At 41.7% G+C, this 19,935-nt stretch overlaps 2 protein-coding genes across 12 annotated transcripts in view; one reads left to right on the forward strand and one right to left on the reverse strand.

Moving 5' to 3' along the window:
* Window positions 1-19,935, reverse strand: part of LOC147308621 (SPRY domain-containing SOCS box protein 4-like) — an 84,998-nt gene that overhangs the window by 4,166 nt on the left and 60,897 nt on the right. The gene's annotated exons all lie outside the window — the stretch shown is intronic.
* LOC147308622 (uncharacterized) lies at window positions 15,016-17,111 on the forward strand. The gene is made up of 2 exons (XM_086272909.1): window positions 15,016-15,199; window positions 15,648-17,111. Exons 1-2 carry the CDS (start codon window positions 15,016-15,018, stop codon window positions 16,829-16,831), a joined length of 1,368 nt encoding a protein of 455 aa, XP_086129035.1. The 3' UTR covers window positions 16,832-17,111.

The raw sequence follows: 19,935 nt of genomic DNA on the forward strand, positions 1-19,935 counted from the left end.
AACATGACATATTAAATGTATTTGCCTCTAGAGATTACCACACAGTGTTGAGCTTTTAGCAGCTTCCAGAATATTAACCAATGACCTCGTGTAGAATAAATTGTAAGCTGTGTGAGATGCAGGTAGGATGCAGTTGTTATTTCAGTGTGTCATCTCATTTTCAGGTGAGATACGCTGTAATTAGACTGTCAAGTTGTGGGTTCTGCCTTGCAGACAAACAATAATTACAGGCTGGTAACTTCTAAATGTTGATACTTAAGCCATTAACAACTGGTAAAAGATTCAAAAGGATTCAAATATACCACAATCATACCCAGGTTAGCTGGCAGTCAGGTAACAACAAAATATTAGTCAGAAATGTCACAACTAAAATTAGAAACTGGGTCACCTGCACCAGTTTACTGAAATGTCCCCATCAGTGAATATCTCCTCTTATTTAAAAGAATCGCTATGTCATGAGCTGGAACAGGAAATGAACCAACAGCTTTTATGGGAATTATTAGAGACAGATGTGACTTCACTTAACGAAGTCTGACACCTCGACATCACGAAAGCTCTGCAGCTGCAAGCAGCATCTCAGAAGCAGGACATGACTAAAATTAAATTGAAAAAAAAAAAATTGAATGCAACTTAGAGGAAAGTTTGACGCTCGTGGTTTATGCAATCAAATATAAAATAAGCATTTTAAAAAAAACCAAGGCTGGTTAGCTAAGTGCTAAATATGAACTTTCTAGACTGAATGTTAACAACTTAACCTCACACCCTCCTCCACACGGAGCTAACAGTATCATCAGTGTCAGTTAGTGCTGATGACCATATCTGACTGGCCTAATCATACAGTAGAGCAGAGTGGGGCATGAGTGGGAGGGGGAATTAACTTTGCAGTCAGACAGACATCCTAAAACTCCTCCACCTGAAGAAACATTAGTCACATAAAACACGGCTTATTGCATTGTGCTGTTAATGCATCCACCTTCCAAAGTAGTAATGCACCCCCACACAGTGACAGCTAATCATCAGTGCACCAACTGGAAGGAAAGGCAGGACCATGAGTCAGAAAAATTATAAGGGCACTTTAAGACTTGCACCAAATGCCTTAACTCGCACTTTTAAAGTGATCAGGATCCAACATTTATCGGGTTCTTACTTCGCCCCATGCTTCACCTCACCGCACGGCTTCGTTTATCTTGGCCTTACGTTTTCTTTTGTTATAATCCACAAAACTGGAAACATCTCCTCCACCAAAGAGAAAAAGGCTTAATTAATAACCGCAATAATTTCAAGGTGTAAAGTGCAATGCAAAAAAATTCTGGAGAGACATTAAAGCACTGCTACCCTGCGAGTCTCCCTCTCCCCCTGCTGTTCTTCCTGAAGACAAAACACACACACACTGACCTCCCTTGTAAACTCTGGATGCCCTCTACCATCACGTCCTCTGTAGCTGTGTGTGTGCGTGAATGAATATGTTCAAGGTTAAGCCAACAGGACAGCAGACAGTGACAGCAGTCTTCCACACCTTGCTGTGTAACTGTCACATTAATGCCCATCCACACTCGCTCTCAGCAACAGCGTGTTACTTATGCGCAGTCACAATGACGACGACGGCGCTGATTTCTACTTTCACCTCTGTTTGACTCTCGACCACTCTGCCATTATGAGAGCTGCTCGCCTTACAGTAACGGAAGACGCTGTAGATGAGCGCTGTTCTGCGGCGGCATCAGCATCTGATACGATGAGCTGCACACAACTGTTTTGAGTGACATGTACGATTTACACGCACTGATGTGTCATTGATTATTTCCCCCTTTCCTTAATTCATCATTTCAACGTTTTGTTTGTTTTTAACTACAGCTTTTAGCGGCTCAGATTACTGTTTGGGATTTTAACGTATTCACAGTTTGAAAGCTCACAAACAAACACAGAAGGTTCTCAGTAAGCTACCTAAATATAGAGCTACCAGGGATGCTAAGCTGGCTTTACTACCTCACTGGCTGATGACCAGAGAGACAGAAAGAGTTTACTGTGACTTGCTTTTTAATTAGTTATTCCCCCAGTCTCTGATGCAGGAATAGAATAATGAGACAAATCTTCTCAAAGTATTTACTCACTGGGATTGTGTACTGTATTTGCAATGAGCACTTAAGTAAAGGAAATGTCAACAAAACAGTGTTTTAAAGACAAAAACTAACAAAGAGTGAAGCTGCTGGGGAAAAGAAAGAAAAGGTTTCAAAAACCTTGTGAGACTTTATATAAATATGGCTTAAAATATTATCCAATGAAACTAATGAAATTTAATCTGATCAGGTATGTTTGAGGTTTTTTGCACTGAGTTAAACATCGGCGTGGGCTTTAAAATCCCTGCGATGCTCACACTGCCTAATGAGTTCAGAAGTGTGTATCTGACAAATCCTCTGTGACATGTGCTGTTTTGTTGCTAAGAAAACAGGCGGCTAGTGTATTTATGTGTTACGGCGAATTAGTGGATGGCTACAGATAAAGCATCTTGGATATGTGAGCGTTACGTAACGCAGTCAAGTATATACGCAACCTCCTGTCTTGTCATCGTTACTGTCATCATCTTTATGGAGACTCCACTTTTTCCCGGATAAGATTAATCCCATAAACGTACGTGATATGAACGCCTTATATTCTTCTGCGTTCCTTCAACTGAAATCGAAGCTGGCTCGATCTGCATCCCAGCATTTGTTCTGCCAGCAAAAACCTATTTGGGTATTCGAGTCATCTTAAGGCGCAAAAGACTGGATCTGAAAATGTCAAAGAGACAGTTACTGTGGCTACAACATGTTTTGAGTGCCAGTCAGTTAACGGTGTGTGTCTGTGTGTGTGTGGGATCTGCGCCTTCACTTATCAAAGGCAGCAATTTTACACCACATCCAATTAATTTGTACATGCTTGTAGGCTTGTTTATTGCAGTTTCAGTTACGACGCAACAGCACTGTTGCTTGCTCACGGAGGGAGCCCCTGTCAGCTGTACCTTTCCTCTTTCCTGAAGACTTAAAATAATCAGACAAAGAAGTAAATATTCACTGGTTGTGCCATTAATTTTTTTCTGCTACAACAGAGACTTAATTAGCTGCTGTTAGTTAAATAACAAGGGGAAATCAAAGCACCTCGAGGAAGAGTCATTTTTACTTCAATAAACTGAAGGATCCAACACTGCACTGCTTCGGCCTTACATGTAGCCGTTACGCATGATGGATTATTAATTCCTTTGCAATGAAGCCTAAAGATTGGCAGTGAATCAGGTGAATGATAACCATGGTGCATTAAAATGCCTTACAGCTACAAAACATCCTAGAAAGTCTTTTTATTTTATTATTTTTCTCTGTTTGGTCTTTATCAATGACAGGACAGTTTCAGAGTAGGTAGGAAAGGTAAGAGAGCAAACAAATGGCCCAGGGTCCAATTGGGATTTTCCAACAGCCTTGCAGCACACAGGTGAATCAGGTGAGCTACACTGGTGTCTGAGGAGGCTTTTAGACAGAAACAACTTGAAAGCAGTAACAATTTATTTATTTTTTAAGCACTCCAGTAGGTAAATGTACTTGTATCATTAGCATTCATATCACACTGGTATTTGACACTCTTATATAATCTTTTACAGTGTATGAGGTATTTATAGGCCAATAAATCAAAGGTGTGGACTCAATAGGAGATATACAGGTGCCTGCTCATATTATTATGCTTGCTCTAGGTGGTTGTGCGGCTGCTATTTACTATAAGCTGAAAAAAAAAAGCCACATAAATCATTAGACGCCCTCCAGATGTGTATAATAGCCTTGTATTGCATTACAGAAGTAATTAGTTTGGCTTAATAACTTCAGTGGGAAAGCTTAGTGTAGTAATGACAAGATTTCATTCTTAATGACACATTTTCCATCATGTTTTATCCTATAAGCTTCTCCTCGAGTGTTTGGAGAAGCTCATAAGGAGATTCAGTGCAGACAGTGAGTAGTAGGTAATTTCCCTCTGTGTCATTACACAAGAAGAATCACGCTTTGAACTGCTGCAGGAGTGAATATCATCGCTAAATATTGCCAATATATCACCTGAAGTCCAATTACATCGGAAAAGTGATTTCCTTCAGCGATCTGCTTTCTAAATTGAGTCTATAACACAGACTGTGTGCGCTGGGAATCAAACCCGCAACCTTTCAGCTGCTTTTACTTCCTCCACAATCTCATCTATTTTCTACAAAGATGTCAAACCTCGTTGAACATTCAGCGAGATGGTTTACTGATGAAAGTGACTAGACGATATCAGATTGATGCGACGTGTGACGCGACCCCAGCCAGTCTGGAACTTGTTCCCTGATTAGACATTTTATATGGATATGAATGGAGACCCTGGGTCTGATGCGATGGGAACAAGCAGTAATAGGGGCACACAGTGGGACATGGCGCCTGTAATGAGATGCGGCGCACAGCGACGGAGAGCAGAATTTATTGTCTGTAGAAAATGATAATAGGAGAGAGGGTAAAAATGGCAACAGCAGCATTACTTTTATGATGGATGTAAAAACTGACCTGAGGGGACGAGCAGATGCTGAATAAATTCTGACAGACAGATGAATGCTGAAACGCTCGGAAAAAAGGGTCTGAGGCAGGAGGAAATACTTTTCAGTATTGTGTCTCAGGAAAAAAAACCAACCCACCACGGTGACCTGCAGCTGCTGTCTATTTTTTTTGTTTTTTTGGTGAAACCTTTTGAATATATTTCTGGTAACAAAGCTTTAACACTCCGTTTGGGCGTTTCTCACAGTTTTAGCTGTCTCACATTTGAGAGCCTGCTCTGAAGGAAATGGCATCATCGACTACCTACACAGCTTTGTAACGCCTACAAAGTGCTGACAGAAAATGAAAAAACTTCCAACATTACATTTAACATCTGGGTGGAAAAGTTTGCTTATATTTCCCTCTGACTGGAATCCAGCAAGCAAGTTTAGCTAGTTAATACTGATACTGGATATGTTTTAAATGTTATTGTGCATGTAAAACCAACAAATATCTGCTTGGATGATATGGCAGATATGTCTGTATCATGCTAGCTTGTCTTAAAACTTTTGTTAGCCTGACACTGCAATAACAAGATGCTGTCATCACACAGACCCACATAAACCACTATGCTTTTCAGTAAGGAAACCAACAGGATGCAGCTTTTGTGTTACATTACTTCACCACGTACTGAGTCATCTCAGTCCCCTTTCTGTCCTCATGGGTTGTGGTAAAGCAGCACACAAGGGCCACAAAGGTCTTATCCATTTGAATTCCAGGTACTCATCTGAGAACCTTCATCAATTTCTCAAGTCTAACGGGGAGTTCCAGCCGAGGTGCGACCACACTTTGGCTCCTCTGACCGTAAAGTCCTCGACTCGATTCACACCTCGGCTCATGCGACCCTTAACGAATCATGAGGGGAAATATGGTTCTGCAGAGTTTTAGCTTTTTTTTTACTGTCACGGTGTTACGTACGTCAAGGTTTTCATCAACGACCGCTTTTTCTTGCTGACAAAAACAACAACTGAATAAAAAGTAATGCACGAACACAAACTATGATAATATGTACAGATACTTTTGTCGAGGAATAAAAATTAGATGGAAGTGTTTTGGAGAGATCATGTCAAAGCTATGCAGAAAAGTCTTGAGTTTTAAAGTCATCCAATCAGAAGTGCTCTCTATTTGCAGTAAGGTTGGATGTGCTTCATTTGATGTGCCACTGAAAAACGGGGTAGGAGGCTGGGCACAACTAGCTGCCTGCTTCTCATGAAAATGCGACGAAATGTCAACACTTGTTGGGAGGAACAGAAGGGTCGACATGTGGACACAATTTGCATTTGATAAACAGGAAAATAAATCTGTGTGTACACTGCAAATCTCTACACTTTATATTTTAGTCCACTGAATCAACTTTAGATACGGTCTACTATAATCTTCTGATATTTACCGTATTTTCACGACCATAAGGCGCACTTAAAAGTCTTAGATTTTCTTCAAAAAGTGCGGCGCGCCCTATAGCGCGGTGCGCCCTATGTGTTGTAAGGAGGACGTAGTAGAGAACACCATGAGAACGTTAAAGGGTGAAGTGTGGGCGTTGATCGTATATACCGGGACAATCGCACATACCTGTATAAAAGAACAGGTATGTGCATTATGCAGGACATCGTTGTTTTAACAACCCTGAAAATGGCAAAGAGACACGCTTACGAAGCACAGTTTAAACTGAAGGCCATCAGCTACGCGGAGGAACATGGAAATCGAGCAGCGGCGAGAGAATTTAAGATTAACGAATCGATGGTTCGCAAATGGAGGAAGCTGGAAAACAAGCTCCGGCAGGTCAAGAAAACGCAGCTGAGTTTCCGCGGACATAAGGCGAGGTGGCCCGAGTTGGAGGAAAGACTCGAGCGGTGGATCATCGAGCAAAGCGCGAGCGGGAGAAGCGTTTCGACGGTCACCATTCGGCTAAAAGCAGTTTCACTAGCTGAAGAGATGAACATTGAACATTTCCAAGCAGGTCCGTCTTGGTGCTTTCGTTTTATGAAACGGTGCCATTTTTCCATCAGGACCGGGACTACGGTAGCGCAGCAACTTCCAGCGGATTATAAGGAAAAGCTGGCCATCTTCCGCTCCTACTGCAGCAAACACATCGGCGACAAAAACATCCAGCCCAGCCACATCACTAACATGGACGAGGTCCCGCTCACTTTTGACATCCCGGTGAGTCACACTGTGGAGAAGCAGGGGACCAGCACGGTAGCGATACGCACAATGGGGTATGAAAAGTCTTCTTTTACTGTTGTGCTTGGCTGCCATGCTAATGGACAGAAACTGCCGCCTATGGTGATTTTTAAGCGAAAGACTTTGCCTAAAGAGAAGTTTCCAGCAGAAATCATCATTAAGGAAAATGAAAAGGGCTGGATGGATGAGGAAATGATGAAAGACTGGCTGAGGGAGGAGTATGTAAGGAGACCAGGTGGTTTTTTCCACGCATCACCATCGCTGTTGATCTGTGACTCTATGCGTGCCCATCTCACAGCCGATGTGAAAAAACTTGTGAAGCAAATGAACTGTGAGCTTGCTGTCATTCCGGGAGGCCTGACAAAGGAACTCCAACCGCTGGACATGGGTGTGAACCGCCCGTTCAAAGTAAGGCTGCGAGTGGCCTGGGAGCGATGGATGACCGGTGGAGACCACAGTTTCACTAAGAGTGGAAGGCAGCGCCGGGCGAGTTACGCCACAATTTGCCAATGGATTGTAGATGCTTGGGCTAACATGTCTGCTGGCACTGTTGTTCGAGCTTTCGCAAAAGCCGGCATCGTTTCCGAGGAGCCGCACGGCACGGAAAGTGACTCTGACGGTGAAGACAGTGAACCTGGCATGTTTGATGGAGATTTAGCGCAGCTGTTCAATTCAGACACAGAGGATGAGGACTTCGATGGGTTTGATTGATGATAAAAATGTGAGTACCAAACTTTGTTTTGCTCCTGCTTTATTTTTAAATACGCACACTTGTATGCTTGTGTGTTGTTGATGATGACGATTACCGGCAATAGAAATGTGAGTAAGGTACCGAATTCAGGTTTGCTCCCGCTTTATTTTTAAATACGCATACGGTACTTGTATGCGCCCTATGGTCCAGTGCGCCTTATGTGTGTGTTAAATACAGTAAGGGCACACATAACTGAGACTGCGCCTTTTAGCACAGTGCGCCTTATGGTCGTGAATAGGGATGGGTATCGTTTAGGTTTTATCCGATACCGGTGCCAAATCGGTACTTTTGAAACGGTGCCGGTGCTCAAACCGGTGCTTAAAGAATAGAGAACACAAAATTGGTCCAAAAACCTCTCATGCTCAGCTGGTTTTTTGTAAAAAGATAACAATGTTAGCCTTTTCTGCAGCTATGGGGCATATATGGTATGATTCTTGGCTGGAAGCAGTGCTTAAACAATGGAAAAAACACAAACTTTGTCCAAAAACCTCTCATGTTTAACTGTTTTCCACTTTTTCTTTGGTCATTTTAGCCCTTTTGGCCAGGGTGAAGGGAGCATCTGCCATCAAACAAGAAGACAGCCGCATGTAGCTATGATGATGTTTGCTAGTTCACCTTACATGCATTAATGTAATAACGTGGTTAGCCTACTCAATGTAAATTACACACGAACAACATTTAGCTACTCACGCAGAGAAGAACGGCTGCTGCTGCATCATCATCCGTCATCATTTATGCTACACTGGCAGGGCTAGGGGCCAGGACTCTCCTCTTTGTGTTTTTGGGGGATGTTGCATAACAGGCAACCCACCCGCAGTAGATGCGCTCGGTGTGAGGTCTCGCAGCAAGCTATCAAATACGGCGCATTTCTGGGCTTTTAAAAAAAACGCTATGCGTCGCCAGGTGTTTCATCGGATTTGAGGTGTTACCTCCTTTGACAGTATCACAGTATCAGCTTAAAGCACTTGTTGCAGGCTGCTGAGTTTGCTCTAAAAGAACGTACGTACCTGGGCCTGCCTACTATCCTCGGAAACATAAAATGATTGGCTAGAAGTGTATCACAGCTCAGGAAAAAAAAGCACCGAAATAAAGCACCGAAATGTGCGCTGCTTTTCGGTCTGGTTACTACCGTTTATGTCAGAACCGGTGCCATCATGGCACCGGACACCGGTACCCATCCCTAGTCGTGAAAATACGGTAGTCGATTTAAACTAAAAGAATTTCGCTCTCTAAATTATGACTAAAACTAAATGACATTTTAGACTGTGACTCACACTGAATCAGTTTTCTGTCAAAATTAACACCGCTGTTACAAACAACTGGTCTGTGGGCTTCCTGCTTGTGTTGTTGTTGGTCCTTTTTCCAGATGCAGAGAAGAGTAAAGTGATAACATACAAAGAGCTGTGGTGGACCCAAGTGTTAAAAACAGTGAAAATGATCCACTGCAGTCACGATCTGTGCTTCTCATGATATATTTTTAAAAATATTACTTCGCACTTTTCCTGTTCATGGTGAACTCTTGGTGTTGTTCCCTTTCCATCACTTTTCAAGCAATGAGTGTTCAACCTGAACTGAACTGAACAAGACTCTTGGATGAGAGGTGAAACACCTTCATGAACTAAGACGTCCATTTGCCTTCAGTTTAAACACTTATTACTACCATGGCTCAAAGACGACACAGTCGCTCAGCTGAGTGCTGTTTCCAATAGTTTGGACGGCAGTGCGGTGACATCACTTCATGTGATTTGAATGTTGATAAAGAGGAATTATAGAGTGCTGAAACAGCTTGGACTCAGAAGCAGCTACAGTAGTAGCTCTGGCTCCTCAGCAGGTTTAACACCAGTGCGTACGTTTAAACTGAAGTGATTTAAGAAACCACTGAAGGTATGAGCGCTGGCTGCGTTTATACTTGCGCGATGCAGTAACTGCACTGCTCTGCTCTCTGAGTGAAACTGAGAAGAAGCTTCTTTTACTGAAACGCAGGAAACACAGAAGACTTCTTGAGTTCATGCATGTACTGTCAGAGCTGTGAACACGGGCTTTTGCATTAGCAAGATAAGCAATCTTTACACTTTAAACCCTATTACTTTTTATTGCACAGAGGTTTAACTAGGTGCTAATCAACACAACATATATATATACTTAGATTTCTGGGAGGTTTCATCTCAGGAGTGTTAAGGAGCACTAATGTAGGGTTGTGGTCACTGAAGAAACCAAATTTCCTCCTTTTGGTGACCACATTTATACTTGCATGCTATTTTCCCAGCATTATTTTGCAGTTAACTAAGTTGTGTAAAACCACAAACTGCATAAACCAAAGTGGGTGGAGAAGACAGATGCACACATTACACAGAGAGGAAACGTCTAACTAAAACATGATCGTTTCCTTTGTCTCTCCCTCAAGTCTTCCTCCCTCCATTTGCCACGGCTTCATCTCATCTGTAACAATACACCTCTCCGCTCTTTTCTCCAGCGACGCTCTTCTATCCGCAAAGGAGAAGCCCCTCTGCTTGCTTTCTTCTCTGCTTCCACTTTCACACTCTACAGTTTATCCTCTTCCCTCTTCATACTCTCTAAGGTCACCGTGTTTGATCTTTCCTGGCATATAAGAATTTATTGCTGTTGGCTGAGAGCAGCATTATCTCAAAATGTCTACAAGAGACAGAAAAAAAAAAACAGGTCTGCATTGTGCCTGATGACAGTGCAGTTTTTAATCATTATCCAGTTTGTTTAGGAAGTGCTTGCTAAGCCCAAGAGGTTGAAGAATTTAGAGGAGCATGTAATCCTTTAATCCTTTAATTAAAGCCAATACAATATGAAAATGAATAAACTTGCAGTTGCAAGGTTTTCACATGGTGGCAGAGCTAGAATGTGGGCTGATGCAAAATCCCAAAGCTCGCTCCTAAGCTTGTGTACATATACACAGAGTAACAACAGTTCTATAATGTGACCCCTTGGTATATGTCACACCTGCTGGGTTTTTTTCCCCTCTCCTAATCTAAAACCAAACTATCACATAGCCGCAGACTGTTTTCCTGTTAACATGAAATACAAAAACAAAACCACACATTTACTCAAAGGAAACACACAAACTGTCTTGCAAAAATGTTGACAGGTAGAAAAACGGATGCAAAGAGCACACATTACCGAGGGAAACACAAATGCAGGAAATCAAAGTGGCAAACAGACACACATCCCCCAAATCACAAAAGATCAGAAACACTCAAACGGTGTGAAGAAAACAAATACAGAATGCACACGCACGTCCACATGCACAGCCTTTGAGCTTGCTCAAGGGCAAATAAGTCCACTCAAGCACATGGCAGGGGTGGGTACTGATCTTAAGTACATTTTAATACAGAAGATAATTACCATAACTTTTGACTTTCTGATTTAAATAGCCTCCTTGCTAATTTACGCTTCTATTTTCCCCTTGTAGAAAAGGCTGTGTAAGGCTGCTTACATTCACAGTGCATATAACGTGCAGATGAGATTCTTTGAGGTTCTGGCAGAAAAACATATTTACATCCCTGAAAACTAAAAACTTCAAAAGCCTGTCAACATATTGATCTTTGGCCCATGAGTGTTCATGTGATCGCTACGTGACCACGCTTCACGGCCTGATTACGTATGCACCAGGTCAAGCCCATCTGTATACTCAACCTTCACTCGAGCTCATGGGCAAGGTTGTAAAAGTATTTGCAGAATCTTTCCATAGATACCAAACAACTCTAAACCATCTCTGCGGTGTTTTTGCAGCAGTACTTCTCGTGCACAAGCAGACACGACAATGTGAGGATCACGTTTTACAGTTAATGTAAATGCATGACAAACTCAAATTACATCGTGGACCACATAAAGCCCATATTGATCAACTGTGGGCTGGACCAGTTCAACTACAGAAATCTTAATATAACAAAAGAAGTGAAATTTCAACAGTATGTGTTAGTTTTTCTTCAATGATTAAAAAAAATAAATAAATCCTGAAGTAGTAAATAAAAGATATGTGCTAGTGTGGTTCTTTGTGCTTAAAATGTGAGAAGAAAATGTGAAGAATTACCAAAACCGTCCTGGCAGCTCATTTCCCACACTTTGCTGTAATTATAAAACAGGATTGTGGCCCAAAAGAAAAAAACTTCTATAGCCTATGGTCATTAAATAGTCATTTTGTCATTTAATTTTTATTTTTTACTTAATTACTTTGATGTATAATGAATGGCCATGGGAGAGGTCTTTATCAGCCAAGAAAAAAAAGCACCCATAAAAATTATTAAAATAGATTTTTAAGTCCAGAGTTTTCCAGAGTCGTCCAGTGGGCCGGACTGGAGTCTTTCCTGTGCTGTTTCTTGTCCTCAAGCCTAAACATAAGGCTTGATATGCTTAAACTACTTTTTACATATTTTAAATCTTTCTAATAGTGGGCCAAGTTTCTGGCTACATCAAACCAGAAAGTCAGCAGATTATCACGACACAGAAGCTTTAAGTGTGAGGCTGTTTCGAGACAGAAAGAAAAAATTGATTCTCGAGGCGCTGAATCTTTATCCCATTTAAAATCCGGTCTATCAGATACTTCCCTTGTTTTAATAGCCCTGCTGCACAGCTTCCTGCCCGGTCTGAGTCTCAGTGCATTGCTTTTACTATATGCTCCCCCCAAGAGTGTGACTTTCACATTGTATGTAGAACAAATCAGTGCAGAATATTAAATATAAAGCCTGCTTAGATCTTCTGGGAGGCGAGCAGTGCAGTAAAAACAGCTTATAAATATTTAAATTGACAAATCTGAGCCTAGCCAGTAATGAGAAAGTGGGTTTAAATTATTCGTTATGACACAACAAAGAGAATTTGTATAAAATAACCAGATTCAAACGTCACAACAAAAACAAAAACAGCAAAGACGAGGATTAGCGGGAGGTGTTTCTTTATTCTCCGACTCCTCTGCAAACACTAGAAGCTGAACTTTGCCAAACATCCTTCACATTTAACCTGTGTAAGATATGTCAAGGACATTATTACTTCAAGCCAGAATAACCAGTCTACACAGCATTTTAGCATCTTTTAGCTACTTTTTTGCTTGAATTTAACTCTTACTGCTTCAATTTAGTCTTACTGTTCCCATTAACCTCGTTAGCATTTAGCTAATTAGCCATGGTTTTCATAAAATGCCGTTAAAGTCGTACTTACAATAGCCCAGTGGCCAAAAACATGTGTTAATGGTGTGAAATGGTGCAGTTCACAACAACTTATTGAGTAACATGATGACACTGGATCACTTGCACACATATCTAATCTGAGTGTGCTACAGTTGTAACCTGCACAGGGTGTCCTATAACAGCTTGTATAGGCTCCAGCTTAAAAGAGTAGATGGATAGAGGAACAGCCAGAGAGAACAGATGACAAGGAGTATCTGTGGCATATTATTAACTAATTAATAAGGTTATTAATGTAAAAGTGGATATAAAAAAATCTCTTTTTAGATGAGAAAATACCAAAGATGCAACAAAAATAACAAATTCACAGAAAGACTGAATAACTGTATAAATGATTGGCTGATGCTACTGGGAATGTTTCTATGGTTCAGACACCAACATCTGCTATTTCAGTGTATTCCTCCTACTGCTCACTGTGGCTGTGATAATAGAAAGCTGGCGTTCCCTGTAACACAAACCAATCAATGGATTATAGGAGAGTCCATAATCTCTTTCTTATGGATAAATGCTTTTAAAACAACTGAATAATTAAACAAACCTAGACAGAGAGTGCCTGGCTTTAGCACATTAACAGATGTAATGTGCTGTGTAAACACTATTTCAGAATTTCAAAGATGGGCAGCCTCATTAGAGAGAGTAACCTAATTATATACACAATTAGGAAGGTCGCTGTGTGTTTGTGTGTGTGCCAGAAGAAAAGAAGGACGACAGAGGGAGAAAAACAAAGCAGTAGAAGAAGAAGCAGATCAAAGTTCAAAACAAATTAAAAAAAAGAAAAGAAGAAGAAGCGAGGAAAGTTTGGGGACAGCATATGTGTGGAAAAGGCTGCTGTTCCTGTAGCCTCAAGGCAACTCAAGGATCATCACACACACAAACACAGGCATTGACACTTCCTGTAAACAAACATGAGTTCTTACACGTGCACACATTCAGCAGGCACTCCTTTGCCACCGACCTAATAGAAACAGACTGAGCTAAAAACCCAGCTGATCCTTCACTGGCTTAACCTCTCAGGTCAGAGCATGGATTCCCCCAGCACGCGCACGCACGCACACACACACACACGCACGCACGCACGCACACACACGCACGCACGCACGCACGCACACACACACACACACAAGCATCAGGTGCAAAACAAAAAAGGGGATCAGGTGCAAAAACAGAGAGGTAAGAGAGACAGAAGTGATGGAGACTGAACCGTGGAATCTAACCTGGGATTGTAATCCACCTCTGTGGTTCTAATTTAGAAATCAGCTAATTTACAAGAAAAGTTAAAATATCTTCACTTGATTATCTTTAATGTTGCGCCTCTATTTGCACCTAGAACACAAAATGCTGCTAAACGCAGCAAGTCCATGTTCATCCAGCACAATGGCCTAAACTGTGAGCAAGACAATTTTAAAGGAGAAATGCAGCACATCTCAGGTTTCAGAGCCTTATAATATACTATTACTGATCATTCTGACATCATGTTAAGTTTAGCTGTGCTGACTTTAGCTTTAGATAATGGAAAACTGTAACAATCAATAGTGCTGCTGCTCACGCACAAAAACAACACAGGCTGACGCAAAATTGCAGGCATGTGTTCACAGTCCGAGTACACAGTTATCTGTGAGGTGCACGTGCTCAGATTAAGGTTAGTGACGCACGGCACGTGAGCCCGGACATTACGCAGCAGAGACAGAGAGGTTTATGATCAAAACAAGCTGTAAAATCATAAAACCTGTAAGACAAAAAAAACAAAAAAACGGAAGTAAAGCGGGGCGAGTAAGTCGATGAGCAATCTGTCAAGGAAATGAACTTTTTTAATTCAGGTGATGAGGATGTTTACCACTTCATATATTAATAATTTACTAAGACAAAAACAAAAATAGCAGTAATACGAAGGACTCATTTTGGCCTTTAGAGTAAAAATGCATCGACTTAAGTATTAAAACGTTTTAGAAAGTTATGCAAGTAAAACATGTAAACCTACATTCGATCGCTTATAGTAAATCTGCGCATGCTGTTATTGTGCTGCAGCTTCTACTGCAGTGTCCCTACATACAGGAAGCCATTCACATTTAATTGATGCAAGCTTACCATCTCCATTATGCTGTAATGCAACAACGCTGCTTGTACATTATTGTACATTTAAATCTTGGTGTAGGAAATAAACAAATTTCAAAAGTTAAAAAACAAAATAATTGTTAAAAACAAACTGACGGAAATCATAAACGATTTGATGGTTTAATCATTCTCAGGAATATCAAGAGAGCAATAAAAACTGGGAGGTGCATTTGTCAAACTTCATAAGTGGATGGAGTATCCGCTCTGCCAGACTGCACTGCTCAACACTCTTCATGTTACAGGCTGTTTATCCTGGGAAGCTGGATTCAGGAATCCCCGCTGTGGTACCAAAGTTGTTATGGAGGAAACTTATACTAGCTACATCTGGAAATCACCCGCAATGGAGAGCTGGTGGAACACACCTATGCATGCAAGTAAGTAATTGCAATCCTAGAAGGCGTATTTGTGACAAGATTTCACAAAAGTTAAATAATAATAATAATAATAAAAATTTCTGCAGGCAAATCTAAGACCAGAATTTGTGCATGACGTTTTGACTGAGCGGGCTTTAGTTTTTCAGATATTGTTTTGCTGTTAAAGATAACAGCAGGCATCTGTTAGTAACAAACCTCCAGTGTGCAAAACACTGAAGGGAAGAAAGATGCAGAAAAGCCTGAGTGTTGTTTCAAATCTCTCCAAGACAGTGAAATGGATATGATTCATATGAGGTGTAAAATATGATTACAAGTGGGCGAGTATGAGTCACTCCTGCCACTCACTGCACTCTACCTTTCTTGACTTTAGCAATTGACAAATCTATAACAAGCACACTGAACTCAGGCCTTTGGATTCAAAGTTTTCTTGCCCTTTTCTTTCCAACAGCATCACGCGCACTCAAAGCTTTGCTGCTTGGTCCCAGGAGGACAGGGAAGAGCTCCACGGGTAACACCCTGTTGGGTCGAGGGCGGGTTTTTGACACGAGAGGAGGAGGGGCCAGTGCAGCAGCTGGTGCTGTCACTGCTGGACGCCATTTGACCGTGGTGGATGCACAGGGCTGGGGAACATCTGAGGACTTTGTTCCCAAAGAGGAGAAAATTGAACTCCTGAGAGCATTATCGCTGTGTGGAACTGAGGGGCCTCATGTGGTTCTGTTAGTGATTCCTCTTATGGACTTTACCGAGTCTGAGAGGAAAGCAGTAGAGAGAAGGATGGAAATCTTCACCTCTGCTCTCTGGAGACACACAATGGTGTTGTTCACTTTTGGAGACTTGCTAAAAGAAAAAGGCTGCAGCGTACAGGAGCACATCCAAACAGGTGGCCCTGCTCTGAAGTGGCTGATGGAGAAATGTCACTATCGATACCATGTGCTGGATAACAAGGCAGCTGTTAATTGCACGCAGGGGGGACTAAAGCAGGAGGTGAACAGAAGTGGAAGGAGACAGGAATGGACTTGGCTGAAGAAAACTGACAAAGAAGCACGAGGGGTGAGCACCGGAGGCGAGCTGGATAGGAGACGAGAAGGAGAGCAGCAGCAAGTGAGAGAGCTGCTGAGCAAAGTGGAGGATATGCTGGAGGAGAACGGGGGGTGGCACTTCTCCTTTCACATGTACCAAAGGCTGGAGGAGGAATGGAAACGCAGAGAGCAGCAGCTGAGAGCTTTGCTCGAGGCACAGACAGAAGTGGGAAGTGCGAGGAGAAAACAAAAGACGGCAGAGACAAAGGCAGAAGTGGAGCCAGAACAACAGCAGAGTTTGGAGGCTGAAGAGCAGGAACAAAGCCGAAAGAAAGAGCTAGAGAACAAGGAGGGATGTGTGCAGAGGGAGATAAACACAGGGGAAGAGCGAGAAGAGGGAGTCGAGGTGGAGCTGATGAGACTGAGCAGTGAGGAGGAGAGGTGGGATACGAGCTCGGAGAGCGGGAGGGAGAGAGAAGAAGAGGAGGAGAGAGAAAAGATGAGGGGGCAGCTGGATGAGGAGAACACTGAGGTAAAGACTGGAACAGTGACTTCATGTTGGCCCAGTGGGGGTCCAAGGTTAGTTTTAAAGCCAATCAGGAGGCTGGCCTAAGGCAGTAATAACCACCAACTCCAACAACAACATCTGGTCATTTACTCTTGTGTGCTGTAACAAAAACTCTTGTCATGTGATCACCCATGAGAAAATAAACAAGAGAACAAATCCGGATCTTCACAGACCTACACGCAGCCACAGGCCGTTTACAAAGACTGCCTTCACAAAGCTGAGCCAACTGGCTTCACATTTATATTTAGTATAGACATGAGAGTGGGAAGGAAGTGTATGTCCCAAAAAAATGTCAAACTACTCACCGAGTGTATTTAAAGGACTAAAATGGTATCAAGTCATTAAATAAATACTGTTTTTTTGTTTTTTTTCCATTTGCATTGCGTGTCAGTCATTGGTTCCATTGGTTATAACTGCACATATACCAGTCTGCTTCTAAAATCATCAGGAATGTGAGACACTGTGTGATTTCAGTCCTCACTTTTCTAATTATGCACATCTCCAAACTGTTGCAACAGTTCCTAATTTTAAAAATATCTGCAGCACTCTTGCACTCGAGTAATTAAAATCCAATTTCCCTTCTTGGGATAAACAGACACAAATAAAGAAACTCTGCTATCTGGAGAAAAAGTTAGCGGATGAACTCTGATAAAGGAGGATGCTTTCTTAACACCGCTCTCATTATTTTCCCCTCTTATATTTTTAGATTTTCAATTTGTAAATAAAATTGAGGCACTGTCACTCCATTCGAGGTTTTCAGCCTAAGCCGAGGGACGTGTGCTGTGCCACCCATTTCATTAAATCTCAGCAAACTGTCAATTGGCTTCAGGGGATTGCCGTCTCTCTTCGACTGACAGACTGTTAATTCTCATCTCTGGCTCGCAGTCATGATGCCGTGCGAGGTCATTTGTGCCGTAAGCAGCGAGGTCACTGTCTGCCCAAGACACCAGGCGTGACCAGAAAAGGCCATTTCAAATGCACATATTCAGATAAATATTTCATTAGGAGAGCTCCAGACTGTTCAGATTGTTAAGAAAAAATAAATCCAACCCAACTATTCATAAAAATTTGTTTTTTGTTTTTTGTTTTTCATTTCTTTGCCATTTTTGAAGCAATGCAAAGATTTTCAACACTGTATTAATTAGTGAGCGTTCAGACGCTGCATTTGTTTTCATCCTGCCGCTTCTTTTAATTAGATACAGAAAGCTGCTGTGATATTAATTTGGTCCAAGAAGTCTGCTGTCTCCAGACATGAGCTGCTGAGATTTGTGTTTACAGAGCTTCACTGGAACCAAACGTTACACCAGATGCTTTCAGCAGTCACCTCTTCCCAGGCAGACTGTGTGATCTATCAGTGATCGAGTTTATGAGTTTAAATACAAAATGTCATAAACTCCTTTTAATAGAGATTGCTTTAAAACTAACCCACCTTGCTACCTCTGAACATTGATGTCAGAGGCCCATTAAAACCAGTTATTTTAGGATGAATGGTGGGCCCTAACATACAAACTCACTTGCTAAAGTTCAAAAAAACGAACGAACGCCGGAAAGTTTTATTTTTCCAAAAATCACGACTTTTTTAATCAGTCGGTCCAACAATAAAAGCTTTCAGCTGACCCCGCAGCCGTGTTCTTAGAGCTGACAAAATTGTTAGCGTGTAACTGCTGCCAGTAATCTTCTATTTGATAACACAGTAAAGTTCCTCCTTCAAAGTCTCTGTGTTGACATCTCTGACGAAATTGCAACTCATCTGGAATTTGATACCTTGTTATGATTTTTATTGGACTTCGTTGCACAAGATGAAGTCTGACACACGGTTGGGTGAGCACTATCAGCTCTAAATATGCCGTGAAATTCCTTATCAAGACAAACCGTGGCTGGGAACAAAGTGTTTTGGGAATAGTTGCCAATTAGTGAATGAAAGGTTTATCTGCAATCAGTGTTATGTAATAGCAGATCGCTATTGGTCAGGAGTCCACACTTCAACATAAGAGGTGCTTGTGAAATGTTAAAGAGTACAAGTGAAATTATTAAACAGAAGAATTGGAAAGGCGTTCACCTTTAATAGTAATATAGTGAATGACGTGGAGCTATAAATAACCCTCTGCACCTTTTATTTGTCTGGCTCCAATAGCTGCTTGAGGTGAGCACTCGTCTGGGCCACTGCTGTTGCTATGAAACAACTGACAACCCATTTAATGTGCAGCACTGGTGAGCTAAAAGCTGAAATATCTTTGACTTTTAGCGCTGGAATGTGCTCCGCTCGAGCAGCAAGAGGTATGAGTGGCGTCCGATAAAGCTGTAGCCCGGTCACAAACTCAGCTTTAGTATATCTGCACAGACTCACTGTCAATGACAGGCTCAGCGTGTACTTAAATGCTAGTGCTCACCTCAAATGACATGGTCATGACTACGACAGTGTTTCCTTAACATCTAACATAGCATCTCCCTTAACTAACGTTTAATGTTAGCCGTCTTGTCTCTGTGGTAATTATCTCACATTTGAGTTTTTCCTGTTTTGCTGTGATTGCTGGTTTTCCCCGTACATCTCTTTTGATCTTTTTCAGAACCTTTGATTTTGTTCAAATATGCCTAATCCTTTAAAAGTCTCCAATTAATCCCCTGCGTATCCGTAGTCAGATCGTCCTCTTCAGAGGGGTTTACTGTGAAGCAAGATTAATGGGTTAGCAATCTATGTTGAGCTTGTCTGTGTGACAAAAGTGCCCATCTTTTTACATGACTAGGCGAGCTGGTCATGTAAAAACAACACACACGCGCGATGAATACCTGTTCAGCCATCACATTAGAAACAAACAGCAGCACTGAGAGCCCAATCGGCATTAAAATAACTCAAACTCAATTGCTTATTTTCTCACTCTGTGATTTCTGGCAGCATTAACCTTTTGTCTTGCTTGTAACTGTGTTGCTATATTATTTTTTTATGTTTTTTATAGATTTTTTTTTTTAAACCCCATTTTATTATCATTACCTGATAACATCTGTGACTGAAGTAGGCGGCACTCATAAGGATCATTTTGTGTGAAAGAAGACTCATATGACGTGTGAAACGCCCCCATTCATGCGAGCAGACAGAGAGACTGAAACAGAAAGCCCGACTTGACAGAGAAACCTGATAATTGCTGTTGTAA

The sequence above is a fragment of the Aulonocara sp. 'chitande type north' Nkhata Bay genome, linkage group LG18, assembly GCF_057382095.1.
Source record: "Aulonocara sp. 'chitande type north' Nkhata Bay isolate Kocher_YH1m ecotype deep benthic linkage group LG18, A_spYH_male_GT1.1, whole genome shotgun sequence".
Taxonomy (NCBI): Eukaryota; Metazoa; Chordata; class Actinopteri; order Cichliformes; family Cichlidae; genus Aulonocara; species Aulonocara sp. 'chitande type north' Nkhata Bay.

Coding starts and splice junctions, on each gene's coding strand:
- LOC147308622 (XM_086272909.1), top strand. CDS start 15,016: ATGGAGTATCCGCTCTGCCAGACTGCACTGCTCAACACTCTTCATGTT. Junction 15,200..15,647: donor GAACACACCTATGCATGCAA/GTAAGTAATTGC, acceptor TCTTTCCAACAG/CATCACGCGCACTCAAAGCT.